The 12,676-nt window shown below is 42.1% G+C and overlaps 1 protein-coding gene across 1 annotated transcript; it reads right to left on the reverse strand.

Annotated features, from left to right (window-relative positions):
- Positions 1-35: 35 nt before the first annotated feature.
- On the reverse strand, positions 36-9,324 carry MRPS22 (mitochondrial ribosomal protein S22). The gene is made up of 8 exons (XM_077348953.1): positions 9,156-9,324; positions 6,623-6,786; positions 5,263-5,427; positions 3,847-3,990; positions 2,075-2,158; positions 1,824-1,969; positions 527-635; positions 36-240 (listed from the first exon to the last, which is right to left on the reverse strand). The coding sequence occupies exons 1-8, from the start codon at positions 9,286-9,288 to the stop codon at positions 148-150; spliced, it is 1,038 nt and encodes a 345-aa protein (XP_077205068.1). The 5' UTR covers positions 9,289-9,324; the 3' UTR covers positions 36-147.
- Positions 9,325-12,676: the final 3,352 nt, after the last annotated feature.

Genomic DNA, 12,676 nt, shown 5'->3' on the forward strand with positions numbered 1-12,676 from the left:
AATTATGATTTTAATGAAAAAGGTAGAATACTTACTTGAACAAGCCAGTTATCTTTTATCCTGTGTGATATACAGTGACAATATTTTATTTACGTTCTATGTACATTTTACTTCAGATATTACATGAAATGGACCATGTGAATTGTTTTACGATACTTCAGATTGAGGCAAATTTTCTTGATAAACCTGAAGTGCCAGTTCAATATATCCAGCTCTTTGTACTTCTGTCTTCACAAATGCCTATAACAAATTAAAACATGAATGAAGCAGCTTGGGAAAAATTCAAAACTTAAGTATGAAGCCATTGTTCTAACTTAATTAGAAATTAAGCAGGTAAGCAGTTCTGACTTTCAACCTGGCCAGTTTTACAAGTCAGAACTTTGCTTACCTTCCTATGCTGCAACAAGTTACTTTCTTCTTGTCTTGAAGCTAGGTAAAGACAACTACTTTATGCTGTGTCACCCTACAATATTAATGCATTTTTCTAGGCTTTTTTGACATTCAAAAGCAGAAAACTATTAGATACCTTAATTAAATCTAATCCTTTGAGATCATGTTCTTGCGCTTCTCTTGCAGACTGGCAATCAGGATAGAGCATGTGATAAAGGGTAATCAAGCTTGTGGCATCATCTAACCTGGAAAAAGGTTCATTTATAATAAGTATCTAGGCATTCACATGAGGTAGCACAGCACTAAGATCTAGATTCACATCTGTTATTAACTAAATAGTAAATATAGATCAGCTCAGGAAAAAAGATTGCTCAAAATCAGCATTTTCAGGTCCAAACCACGGGACTTATATTGACCTGTATGGTTTTGTGACATTTGTAGTTCAGTTTTTCTATTTAGATACACATTAATCCCACCTTCATGCATACATTAGATGTTTCTGTTTAGGATTTTCTTTAAATTTTTAATAAGTTCCAAACCAAGCTTAATATGTCATTTACTTAGTACACAAGCTTGGGTAACTGACAGTGCTGTCCTATATAGAATTATCGTGGTCTAAATACCATTGTATGTGGATTGCATTGAGTTCTGTAGTTGGACATATCAGCTCAGGAGTAGTAAACCTGTGGTCCTCTAGATGTTCATGGACTATAATTCCCATGAGCCCCTGCCAGGCTCATGGGAATTGTAGTCCATGGACATCTGGAGGACCACAGGTTTACTACCCCTGCCTTAGCTCCTGCAAAGACCTGTCAGATATGTGCACAAATTCCTATTGACATTATTTAAGCCACTTTCCATACCATTTATACCATTAATAACTCTGCCAGCTGATCTTCACCCTTAAGACATTGTATAAGATTCTCATCAGAATTAAGACTTGACAGCTGTGTAGGCCCTATCTGTAAGTTACTTGTAATTTGTTCAACTTAGTGCAGTATCATTTACTCCCAATGATAGTATTCATTAAAGAACTATAGTCTGCTACCAGTCCCAGGTTACTCAAGGCCATATATTGCTTCTGTATCCTGAGAAAAACCCTTCTTTAGAGGTGTAGATAGAGTTCAATGTTTACAGCCACACCTACGCACAAATGCTAAGGACAGCAATGAGACCAGAACACAGACAAAAATTAAAAGTAAGCATAGAAAAGTTAAACAATTGAGTCACACCAATCTATTAAGCACAAGACAGAAGCCCAAAGTTTATGTGAAATCCATTTACAGCATTGTTCCTAATCACATTTTAAAAGTAGTACACCTGAAATGGCTTTTCATGAACCATTTAATACAATACTAACTACTGTAATAAACAAGTAACGTTTATGGAAATCCTTCTACATGTACATTTTTAACTTGTCAAGCATTACTTACAAATCCCGTTGAATCAGGTCTATCAGCAACCCATCTGTCCTCTTCATATTTACAAGATACCACACCATTCCTCCAAAGTGTCTCGTTGAACGCAGGTGGTCATACTTCACATGCTTATCAATGTCTTCATACGTACGATGGTGAATCTGCCCAAGAAAGAGTTGGAACATTAATGTCTGCTTTCTGGATTTAAATACATGTAGTTGTCTCTGTAATGACCCAAATACCCTTCTCCAATGTTAGGAACTCACCCTGATATAGTCAGGTGAATCCGGCTCAAATTGTATAAGGCAGCGATCAAGGAGCTCTTCATGACGGTCCTGACGAAACACCTCCTAAAAACAACAATTGTTGCTCTATTTCAATCCTCTTATTTCTCAAAAAAACCCAAACCCAAATCAGTAAAAGCAACATCCCAGTTCCAGACAGCTAGATGACAGACTTCAACTGATCACTAAGGAAAGTTATTGCTTTAAAAAATACACTATTTTCCTTATGGATAAATTTTACTTGAAATTGGAAGTAAATTGTCACATTTGGGAACGTTCTAGTGACAAACTGATTTCAAAGCAGTTAAAGGGCATTGTGTTAATATGCTGTAAATCTGAATCTTTCATAGAGTTCAACTTAGTATTTGCCTAAGGTTCTTACTTAAAAAAAAACTAAACTATTGGCCTTTAGGTAAAAATAGAACGAAAGCCACCAAACTTATTATTTGTTTTATAGCCCACCAAGCTAGCTCATGGTGAGTTACATATTTAAAAGCCTCACAATAAAACCCCAATAAGATAAAATTATCTCTCCCTGGCAGTGAAAATAACCTCCCTCCCCTCTCTAATCCGCAACTTCCCAAAAAACCCTGCCTTGGGATAGATGGTGATCAGGGAGCAGCAGATGTTGTAGCCGATTCAGGAGTGAGGGGCCTATATCTAATTGCCCTGGCCTTGCCCAAAGACTTAGTGGACGAGCTCCATCTTGCAGGCACTGCGGAACTGGGAAAGCATCGACAGAGCTCTCAGCTTCCCCAGGAGCTCATTCCACCAGGTCATGGTCAGGCGTACAGAAAAGGCCCTGGCCTGGGTTGAGACCCAGACGTACCTCTTCTGGACCAGGGAACAACAACAAGTTTTCACTCACCGAGTGAAGAGCACTGCGGGGAGCATAGGAGGGAGGGTAAGTGGGCCTGCAGATATGAGGGGCTCAGACTGCAGATGGCCTTAAAGTCCAGTACCAGAACCTTGAATCTGACCTGGGTTGCAGCTGGCAACCAATACAGCTGCCTCAGCATTGGCTGGCTATGGGCCATCCATGGTGTTAATGTGAAGACCCTAGCAACTGCATTTTGCACCAGCTTGCAATTTCCAGGCCAAGGACAAGGAAAGGCCAGCATACAGCGAGTTACAGAAATCCTGGAGGTGACCCATTGTACAGATCACTGTGGCCAAGTGATCTGAGGACAGATAGTGCGCTAGTAGCCTTGCCTGATGAAGATGGATAAATGCCAGATTGGCTACCCTCATGACCTGGGCCTCCATCAATAGAGAGGCTTCCAGAATCATACACAGGTGTCTGACATGCTCCCACCTCCAGTTTCATCTGGCAAGGTGAAATGCATATCCATTTTACTCCCTCCACTAGCAACTCCTGCATCCCATCATCCAGCAACCGCTCAATCTTGTCCCAGGTGAATCCCCCTCTCCTGGGGAATTTGGGCCTGCTGTTGGTGATGGGTAGAGGCATGCAGATTATGTTCTAAACATGGAAGACTTTGAAAACATTTGTCTGAATCTGATCCAACAGTATCCCAAGAATGATTCATTAAGAGTTTTATATGTCACATGCTCAGTCAAATTTAGTTATGATTGGGTCAGCAGTACAGGAGTGAAAATAAACATGGTAGAGAAACACTGACACAATGGAAACAGGAAAGAGGTTGCAAAACAAACTGACCAGGCCATGGACTTGCTGTTACCCATATGAAGTAAGTTAAATGACTTTCTCAAAGCCTACCAACATATTTTACCATAAGGTTCTCATCCTTAAATACAGGTGGAGCGGTAATTTCACGGCCTTCTCTTGGGAAGAAGATTTGTATCATCCTGTCCCGTTCCTCCCAACTGGCTTTGCGTAATACTCCGTTTGTTTCACGAACTACAATGAAACGTTCCTAAAATGAAAGGGAAAAGTAGAGTTGGAATTTTAATCATAGCTCTATTAATTCTTACTTATGAACTGCAGCAGAGTACTGAGTCTTAAGTTTGCACTCTGACCCATCATGCTACAAAATATTAATTTAACAAATGTAGCTATCCATCCTGAAACGAACTCAGCCCAAATAGGACTGCCATTTTAGTCAGGTAAAGGTATCCCCTGTGCAAGCACCGAGTCATGTCTGACCCCTGGGGTGACACCCTCCAGCATTTTCTTGGCAGACTCAATACAGGGTGGTTTGCCATTCCCTTCCCCAGTCATTACCATTTTACCCCCCAGCAAGCTGCCAGACAAAGAACTTAATTAAGGTTATATATCTTTATCATGCTCTTGGATTCTCAGCTAAAGGAATGGTAGAAGTCAGGAAGGCCTGGAGGATCACTGTCCATGGGGTCATGATGGGTCAGACACAACTTTGCACCTAATAACAACAACAATCTTTATCATAAAAATGGGATCCCCGAGATGCTGTGCTCCACACTCCTGCTGAGCCTATGAAGGTAGGAAAAATCCTTTTGCCTTGCTGAGATAGAAATCTAAAGGAATGAAATTCCCGGACTTGGAATCTTCCTCAGTCACACAACAAAACTAAAATGAAATAAAAGGAATTCTAATAAATGCATACAATGAAAAGATAAAAGCGCACTAATTTGCGCCAATACATCCAATGAATTTAATCCCACAGATATGTTGCTTTATTGGAAGTATTTTCCACTAACATAGTGGTAAAGTCTCTTACTTCAGCAGTAGGGTACCTACAAAGAAAAGCACCACTATTAGTGTAAGAGATCTATGGGATCCAATCCTATATAATTTTTCTTCAGAAATCTTGTCTTTATGCATAACAAATAAATCTCAAATTACTAAATTGACCAATATTGCTTTAATCAAGCATCAGCCCTAATTCAAACCAATTTCTTGAAGCAAATGTATCTCAGGTCTGTATAAAACTACTGGACAAAAGCCACAAAAATACTTTAAAAATGAAATAAAGATCTACTTTGTGCCTGACTTGAAATATTTAGCCTACGTTCTTCCTATGTACCATTATGCATATCCTCCCATTTGGTACCATTTCCTTTACATTTGTGGTCTAGTACATATAACAAACTAAGGGAAATTGGCTGTTTCCTCTTCAAGTACAAGTACAGGTCTATTAGTGAAATTACAAATCAAGCAGTTTGAGGCTATCAGGTAAGTCAAGCTGAGAGCAACTAACAAGACTCACACGGTGCAGAGTATCATATGTTATGTCTGTAAAAACATATTTGTAAGGCTCAGCTCCATCAAGAATCTTGTCTTCTGATAAAACATCATTCACTGGTTCCCGTTCACTTAATACAGGAGGCATTTCCAGTCTCTCTCTGGCTTTCTCAACAGCATTCCTCATAGCCTAAAAATAAAAGAAAAGGGGCTAATGGCAGTGAATCATTCAAGTCGCATGGGCACTTTAAAAGGAGCTCACCCACCATGGCAATAAGGCAGCCATGAAAAAAAGACACTGTCAGATCCTGACAACATCATTTCAAAGACAGAGATGTAAGTAATTATGTGTTATTAACAGCATTAAAATTTCAGAAGTATTTTTTATTGTTTTCTTTGCATTTTTAATAAAAGTGCTACATTTCTAATACGGCAACATCAAAACTTAACAACTGTTCCAAGCATTCGTGAAAAATACCAAATGCATACATTTTAGAGATTATAATTAAACTGGCTGGCCCTTGCCTAGATGGGAACTTTCAGGAAAAGTAGAGGTATATTTATTGATTTATTTATTTTATTTATATACCGCCCTCCCCGGAGGCTCGGGCACTTTAAAAGGAGTAAAAGGAGTACTTCCCACTGAATCCCAAGAAAATAAAAAGGCTGACATGGGCTCAAAAATGCTCTAGAAGTGTCAGGTAAAGGAAAAATGAGTTTGAAGAAAAATGACCCAGCTCAAGTCCTCAAGAGGAAAGTGTCTTGGAGAGGAAGATTCTTTGGGTGACAGTGAGAATAACAAACTGCTGACGCTGCCCACGATTCCTTACAGGCCTCAGCTTGTACACCGTCTATTACTAACTTCTATTCACAAAAGTACTTGTTTAGATGTTTCAGGACTGCAAATTCAGAAAATAAAAACTCCTTTTTGTTCTCTGATTGTTGTAACTGATTGATACAAAAAACAAAATTTTTGTTTGCAAACACAAACAAATGAGAGGAAAAATGGCAACTTTCCCATTATCACAGGTCCAGAAGACACTGGATTTTACTCAAGTACTTGACTGCATCTGGATCAATATGAGAGTCCCTGGTAATTTCTGATTTGGAGGGTTGTTTCAAATTCGCTTTACATGTTATACGAACATAAAAATGGTTATGTTGTATTGGTATTTTGGATAAATTTGACTGCTGATAAGGTAGTCAATGTTAGAATTCACACTGCTCATTCCACAGGCATACGGACTTCTGCCCATATAATACAACTGTTGCTACCTGCCTACAACAGCCTGAAATGCCAACTCTTGACTGAGCCATGGTTTATAAAAAGCTGATTCTAGAAGTATCCTGAAATGAAATATTTCTACAAGATTCATGATGTATACCTCCTCCAGTTGCAATTTTGTCATGAGCTTATACTTTGGAGGTTCAAGTTCCTTTTTTATGGGTTTAAACACCTTCTGGAGGTTCAGCCCTGTCATCTGGTACAGCAGGCTTTGAACTCTTTCATCCATGAAACTAGGCTTCTTAATGTTAGATTCGGTTTCATCTGAAAAACAAGGATTTAGTCCAAACTGCAGGAAAGGAGGAAATGTGATTGTTCAAATATTTATAAAAACAAAAGATTAAGGCAAAACAAATATAGCTTTAAACAGTAATAATCAATTCAAGCAATTGCCCACTGCAAGTGTTTTGCAGAAGATTAAAAATAGCATTGAAAGCCAACAATGTATCAATGTTATACTGAAGGGAGGAGGAGACCAAAGAAAAATCTTTCCATACAATAAAACATGTGCCATACTGGCAGACCACTCACTTTTTAAAACAGGAGGTGATTGCCCCCGACTGGGGGATATTCAACCAATAGGAAAAAGGCAGTGTGAGGACTCTGCCCAGCAACTGCTGACAAAACTGGACTGCCTTGTTTTGATGTAGAATATCCACCATGCTGAGAGAGGGCTATGTGACTACAGCTCCTTCACCAGGCAAATTGCCTTTGGCGAACTGCCTGTGCAAGGCCACGTCCTGGCCCCCAAGGATGGCTGCACAGGCAACCCCTTTGCCTAAGGGAGCACTGAGGGAGGTCAGCCATGGCAGTAGCTATGTTCCAGGCAAGCCCCAAGCAGCTTCTCCAGCGACAGATCATTGGCAGCCAAGCCCCTCAGTGGAACTCCTGCCATGCCGCATCTGCACCTCCTCCAGCAGTGATGACAACAAAGGGACCTGCTGCATTCTCTGCCACTCTTGGACAGGTGGCCAGGCTCCCAGCTCACATATGAAGAAGCACACCCCCTCTGTCTTCTAGGGGTTGCTCTTCTCTGGAAAGAAGTGCCTTTACACCCTCAGCCTGCAAGGCTGCCCAAGGACAGTTGGAGACTTCCCAGCACACAACACTGAGAGCTGGTGAGCAACATCATCTTGGGGGATGAGTAGAGAGTGCACAACATATGAACGGACTGTGTGCACCCTGTTCCCTCCTGTCTTCCTGCCTTGCCTGGGCCTACCATCAACCCCCCCCCCCCCATCATCATCATTGTGACCAACAGTAAACATGACAGAGATTGCAGAAAACAAACTACACACAGAGGCACCACTTTCATTGAAAAAGCACATGCCTGTTCGCTTTTCTCCCTTCCACCTTTGTGTTGGCATCCACCTTGGGAATCTTCTCACCATCACCACTCCCTTTGGAGCACAGTTGAGAGCAGGACACTAAAAGTTTGGGTTTGGTCTTCAACTTGCTGGAAGTCCTGCCATTGTCTGGCTTCTTCCCTATCCGGAGCTTTGGCAACAAAGCTGGTGGAAGACCCACTGCTCCCAGGAATTTTCCCACCCACACTCAGCAGCGGTTTTCACCTTCTCCAAATGTGGAGATTGCAGGTTTTGTGCCTTTCTTTTGCTGTGCTGTATGTATAATTGTATGTGTGAGGGCAAGAGCACATGTGAGAAAGAGCAGATTGCCAGGGCAAAATTGTATTCTGCCACCAGATTCCTATTGGTTCACCCTCCCTATTTGCCTGTCTCTTTGTCCAGACTGATTCCCACCCCCACCCTTCACACTCCCATTAAGCTTCTTGCTGGCTCAGATCCTAGCCCCAAGATTGCATTTTTTCACACCACAGACATTATTACGTCTCAAATAATTCTGAACACATAGCAACATGGAACCAAGGTAATTTCATAGGAATGTAGCCAAAATGCAACAGCTACATCCTAAACACAATGTGCAGAGTTATATGTGCTAACTGAGCATCCCTAACATTCCCTTTCTCAAATATGCTGGTCATAATCCTGCTTCTGGGGCCAGTTGAAAAAGCTTAAACCACACATGTGGAAGTGCTGCTGGCTCAGATGGAACAAATCATAGAATCCAACTCAATATCTTTATATAACAAAAAAATTAAGTAGCCAATTTTATTGCTGGCTCATATGTCAAAGTTGATTGTTAGAAGAATACACAGTGAAATTATGCCTTACGTGTATGAATGGGCAATCATGGATCAGGCAATCTTTTAATTTGGTCAGAAAATGCCACGTACTTGTGTGTTTCTTAATCGCATATTTTCTATCACATCCTCAGGAAAGGCAGACTACAAATAAAGGACATCAAATACCTTGCTTTAATTTCATCCTAGTTTCTACTGCCTGATTTTTCTGTAGCTGAGACTATTCATTCTGTTTCCTGTTGCCTGAATAGAAGGTGCACAGCCAATCTGAACAAACTACAAAAAACATTTTGCATAACCACAGACGGAGTGCTCTTTAAGGGAGCAGAAACTCGCAACGGGAGCGTAAGTTATAGGCGGGATGAGCCCGTCTGATCGAACAGGGCGGCTTCCCCATAGCCGAGTGTCCGCACGCTTTCTTCTTCCTCCTGGCAAGGCTGCTTTCAACATGCATACAAAAGAAAAGACTCACCCGCCTCCGAGCCCTGGCAGAGCTGCCGCCGTCCCCATGCGGCTCGGCTCAAGCACCACCATCTTGGGGCAAGAGACACTACAAAAGGCCGCCCGCTCTGTAAGCATCGGGTTACTCCCAGCGCCGCCATCATTCATTGACCCAGAAGAGCTTCCGTGGCTTCCGGAAGTCCGCGCATGGTATGCTGGGTAACGTAGTTTTGAAGTCAGTCGTCCTCTTCGACCGACTGTTGTGGCTGGAGGAGCTCTTTCTGGTACCTGATCCAGCCATTGATGATCTGCTTGTATTAGTGAAAAATGAGAGCGGGATTTTTTTGGCTTCTTGCTGTAGTTGTTAAAAATTAAACTAAAGTTTGTTTATCCCAGAAAGGGTTCAAGAAATATATTAAGACTACAGAGCAGAACGAAAAAGGAACAACGGCAAAATAAAGCTGCGGCTGCCGCAAAATAAATAAGTAAATCAGAATCCCCGCTCCAATAGACTACCTTTTGTGTGTGAAAGAGAAACAGAGGGGTGCATTCAAATAAAAACCTAATTTAGCAACAAACAACAACAGCAACAAAGAAAATTGAATTATTTTAATGCGGTGAAGCTGGCTGCTTGAACAAGGCTACCCTTTGCCAGTTTGGGTTTTTTACATTCTTGCTTTTTTACATTTGCGGCTGTTCTCACATATAAGAGGAAATGCAATACGTAAATGTCTTGCTCTGATAGGTCTTGATTTGGGTGCCCAGTTTTGGGGAAATTCCTGGCAATTTGGGGTTTGCCAGGCGGGTTGGGAGACAGGGAGGAACCTTGTTTGGAGTATGATGGTAAGAATTCCACCCCCCAAAAGCAGGTTTTGCCATTGGGGAGACCTCTCCGTGTTGCTCTTTTTCTTGGTTCAGGAATCATACAGGTATAGACACTTGCTTTAAAAACAAAACCTATTGAAGCTTACACATTTTGTATTCAAATTTCCCCTTTTCAGAAGACGTAGGTTCCAGCAGGGAAGGAATAGAGTGAGTCGTTCCTTTGTTTCTATATCTGGAGTTCAAATAAACAAGCTTATTTATATACACAAAAGCAGTGTGTAACAGTGGCCTCAGTCATTTCCCTTTCTCTCTTGCCGGCTTGAACATCCCACTGAAAGTGTAGTAGTTGCTGAAGTATACAGTTGTGCTGCACAAGGCTTCCTACTTGTCCAGTAATTCCTAGATTATGCACTGTGGAACTAATAGCCATCTAGAATCATAGAATCATAGAGTTGGAAAGGGCCATACAGGCCATCTAGTCCAACCCCCTGCTCAACGCAGGATCAGCCCTAAGCATCCTAAAGTTTCCAAGAAAAGTGTGTATCCAACCTTTGCTTGAAGACTTCCAGTGAGGGGGAGCTCACCACCTCCTTAGGCAGCCTATTCCACTGCTGAACTACTCTGACTGTGAAAAACTTTTTCCTGATATCTAGCCTATATCGTTGTACTTGAAGTTTAAACCCATTACTGCGTGTCCTCTCCTCTGCAGCCAGCAGAAACAGCATCCTGCCCTCCTCCAAGTGACAACCTTTCAAATACTTAAAGAGGGCTATCATGTCCCCTCTCAACCTCCTTTTCTCCAGGCTGAACATTCCCAAGTCCCTCAACCTATCTTCATAGGGCTTGGTCCCTTGGCCCCAGATCATCTTCGTCGCTCTCCTCTGTACCCTTTCAATTTTATCTACGTCCTTCTTGAAGTGAGGCCTCCAGAACTGCACACAATACTCCAGGTGTGGTCTGACCAGTGCCGTATACAATGGGACTATGACATCTTGTGATTTTGATGTGATGCCTCTGTTGATACAGCCCAAAATGGCATTTGCCTTTTTTACTGCTGCATCACACTGCCTGCTCATGTTTAGTTTACAATCCACAAGTACCCCAAGGTCTCGTTCACACACAGTGCTACCTAGAAGCGTATCCCCCATCCAGTAGGCATGCTTTTCATTTTTCTGACCCAGATGCAGAACTTTACACTTATCTTTATTAAATTGCATCTTGTTCTCATTTGCCCATTTTTCCATTGTGTTCAGATCTCGTTGAACTCTGTCTCTATCTTCCGGAGTATTTGCCAGTCCTCCCAATTTGGTGTCATCTGCAAACTTGATGAGTAGTCCCTCCACGCCCTCATCTAGATCATTAATAAATATGTTAAAAAGTACCGGGCCGAGCACCGAGCCCTGAGGTACCCCGCTACTCACCTCTCTCCAGTCTGATGAAACACCATTGACAACAACTCTTTGAGTGTGGTTCTCTAACCAATGCCCTATCCACCTAACTATCTGAAAATCCAGATTGCAGTCCTTCAACTTATCCATCAGAACATCATGGGGAACCTTGTCAAAAGCTTTACTAAAATCCAAGTAAATGACATCAACCGAATTTCCCCGATCCAGCAAACCTGTTACTTGGTCAAAAAACGAAACTAGGTTGGTCTGGCAGGACCTGTTGGAGACAAATCCATGCTGACTTCCTTGGATCACCAAACTGTCCTCCAGATGTTTGCAGATCGCTCCCTTTAATATCTGCTCCATTATCTTCCCCACAACAGAGGTCAGACTCACTGGTCTGTAGTTTCCCGGGTCATCCTTCCTCCCTTTTTTGAAGATCGGAATAACGTTTGCTCTTTTCCAGTCCTCCGGGACATCTCCAGTCCTTAAAGAGGTTCCGAAGATGATGGACAAGGGCTGTGCAAGTTCTCTGGAAAGTTCTTTGAGTACTCTCGGGTGCATTTCATCTGGACCAGGGGATTTGAACTCATCCAGTGCAGCTAAATGCCTCTCGACCACCTCTCTATCCATGTTAACCTGCCACCCAGACACTATCCTTTGGCTACAGCCATCTCTAGATGTGCCTAAACACTTTGACCTGTGGGAAAAAACTGATGTAAAATAGGCACTAAGCCTTTCTGCTTTCTCTGCATCTTTCGTTAGAGTTTGTCCATCTGCACCCAACAGTGGGCCTATTGCCTCCTTGACTTTACGTTTGCTCCTCACATAACTGAAAAATCTTTTCTTGTTACAATGGGCTTCCCTGGCCAATCTTAGCTCACTCTCAGCTTTGGCCTTTCTGATGATTGATCTACAGTGCCTAGTAACCTGTAGGTACTCTTCTTTAGAGCTCTGTCCTTCCCTCCATTTCCTGAACATTTTCCTTTTCTTTCTTAGTTCCTCTTGAAGTTCTCTGTTCATCCAAATAGGCTTCTTAGAGCTCCTGCAGTGTTTTCGTCTTTCTGGAATAGTCATTGATTGAGCATGCAATAGCTCTTGTTTGAGTAGCGCCCACCCTTCACATGCTCCCTTCCCTTCCAGCATTCTCGTCCATGGTATGACACTCATCATGTCTCTGAGTTTATTAAAGTTTGCCCTACGAAAATCCAACATCCGCGTCTGGCTACAAGCTTCCTTGGCTCCCCATCTCAAAAGGAATTCTATGAGGACATGGTCACTTCCCCCTAGGGTCCCCACCTCCTTCAACTCATCCACCAACTCTTGCCTGTTGGTCAGT

This window comes from Paroedura picta, chromosome 8, assembly GCF_049243985.1.
Source record: "Paroedura picta isolate Pp20150507F chromosome 8, Ppicta_v3.0, whole genome shotgun sequence".
NCBI lineage: Eukaryota > Metazoa > Chordata > Lepidosauria > Squamata > Gekkonidae > Paroedura > Paroedura picta.

Bases quoted from the DNA above. Each gene is read 5' to 3' on its own strand.
- MRPS22 (XM_077348953.1), bottom strand. From the start codon at position 9,288: ATGATGGCGGCGCTGGGAGTAACCCGATGCTTACAGAGCGGGCGGCCT. The intron at 2,159-3,846 runs GTAAAATATGTT...TGTTGTTTTTAG, and splicing joins TTAAGGATGAGAACCTTATG to GAGGTGTTTCGTCAGGACCG. The intron at 636-1,823 runs GTAAGTAATGCT...ACCTTTTTCCAG, and splicing joins GACCTGATTCAACGGGATTT to GTTAGATGATGCCACAAGCT.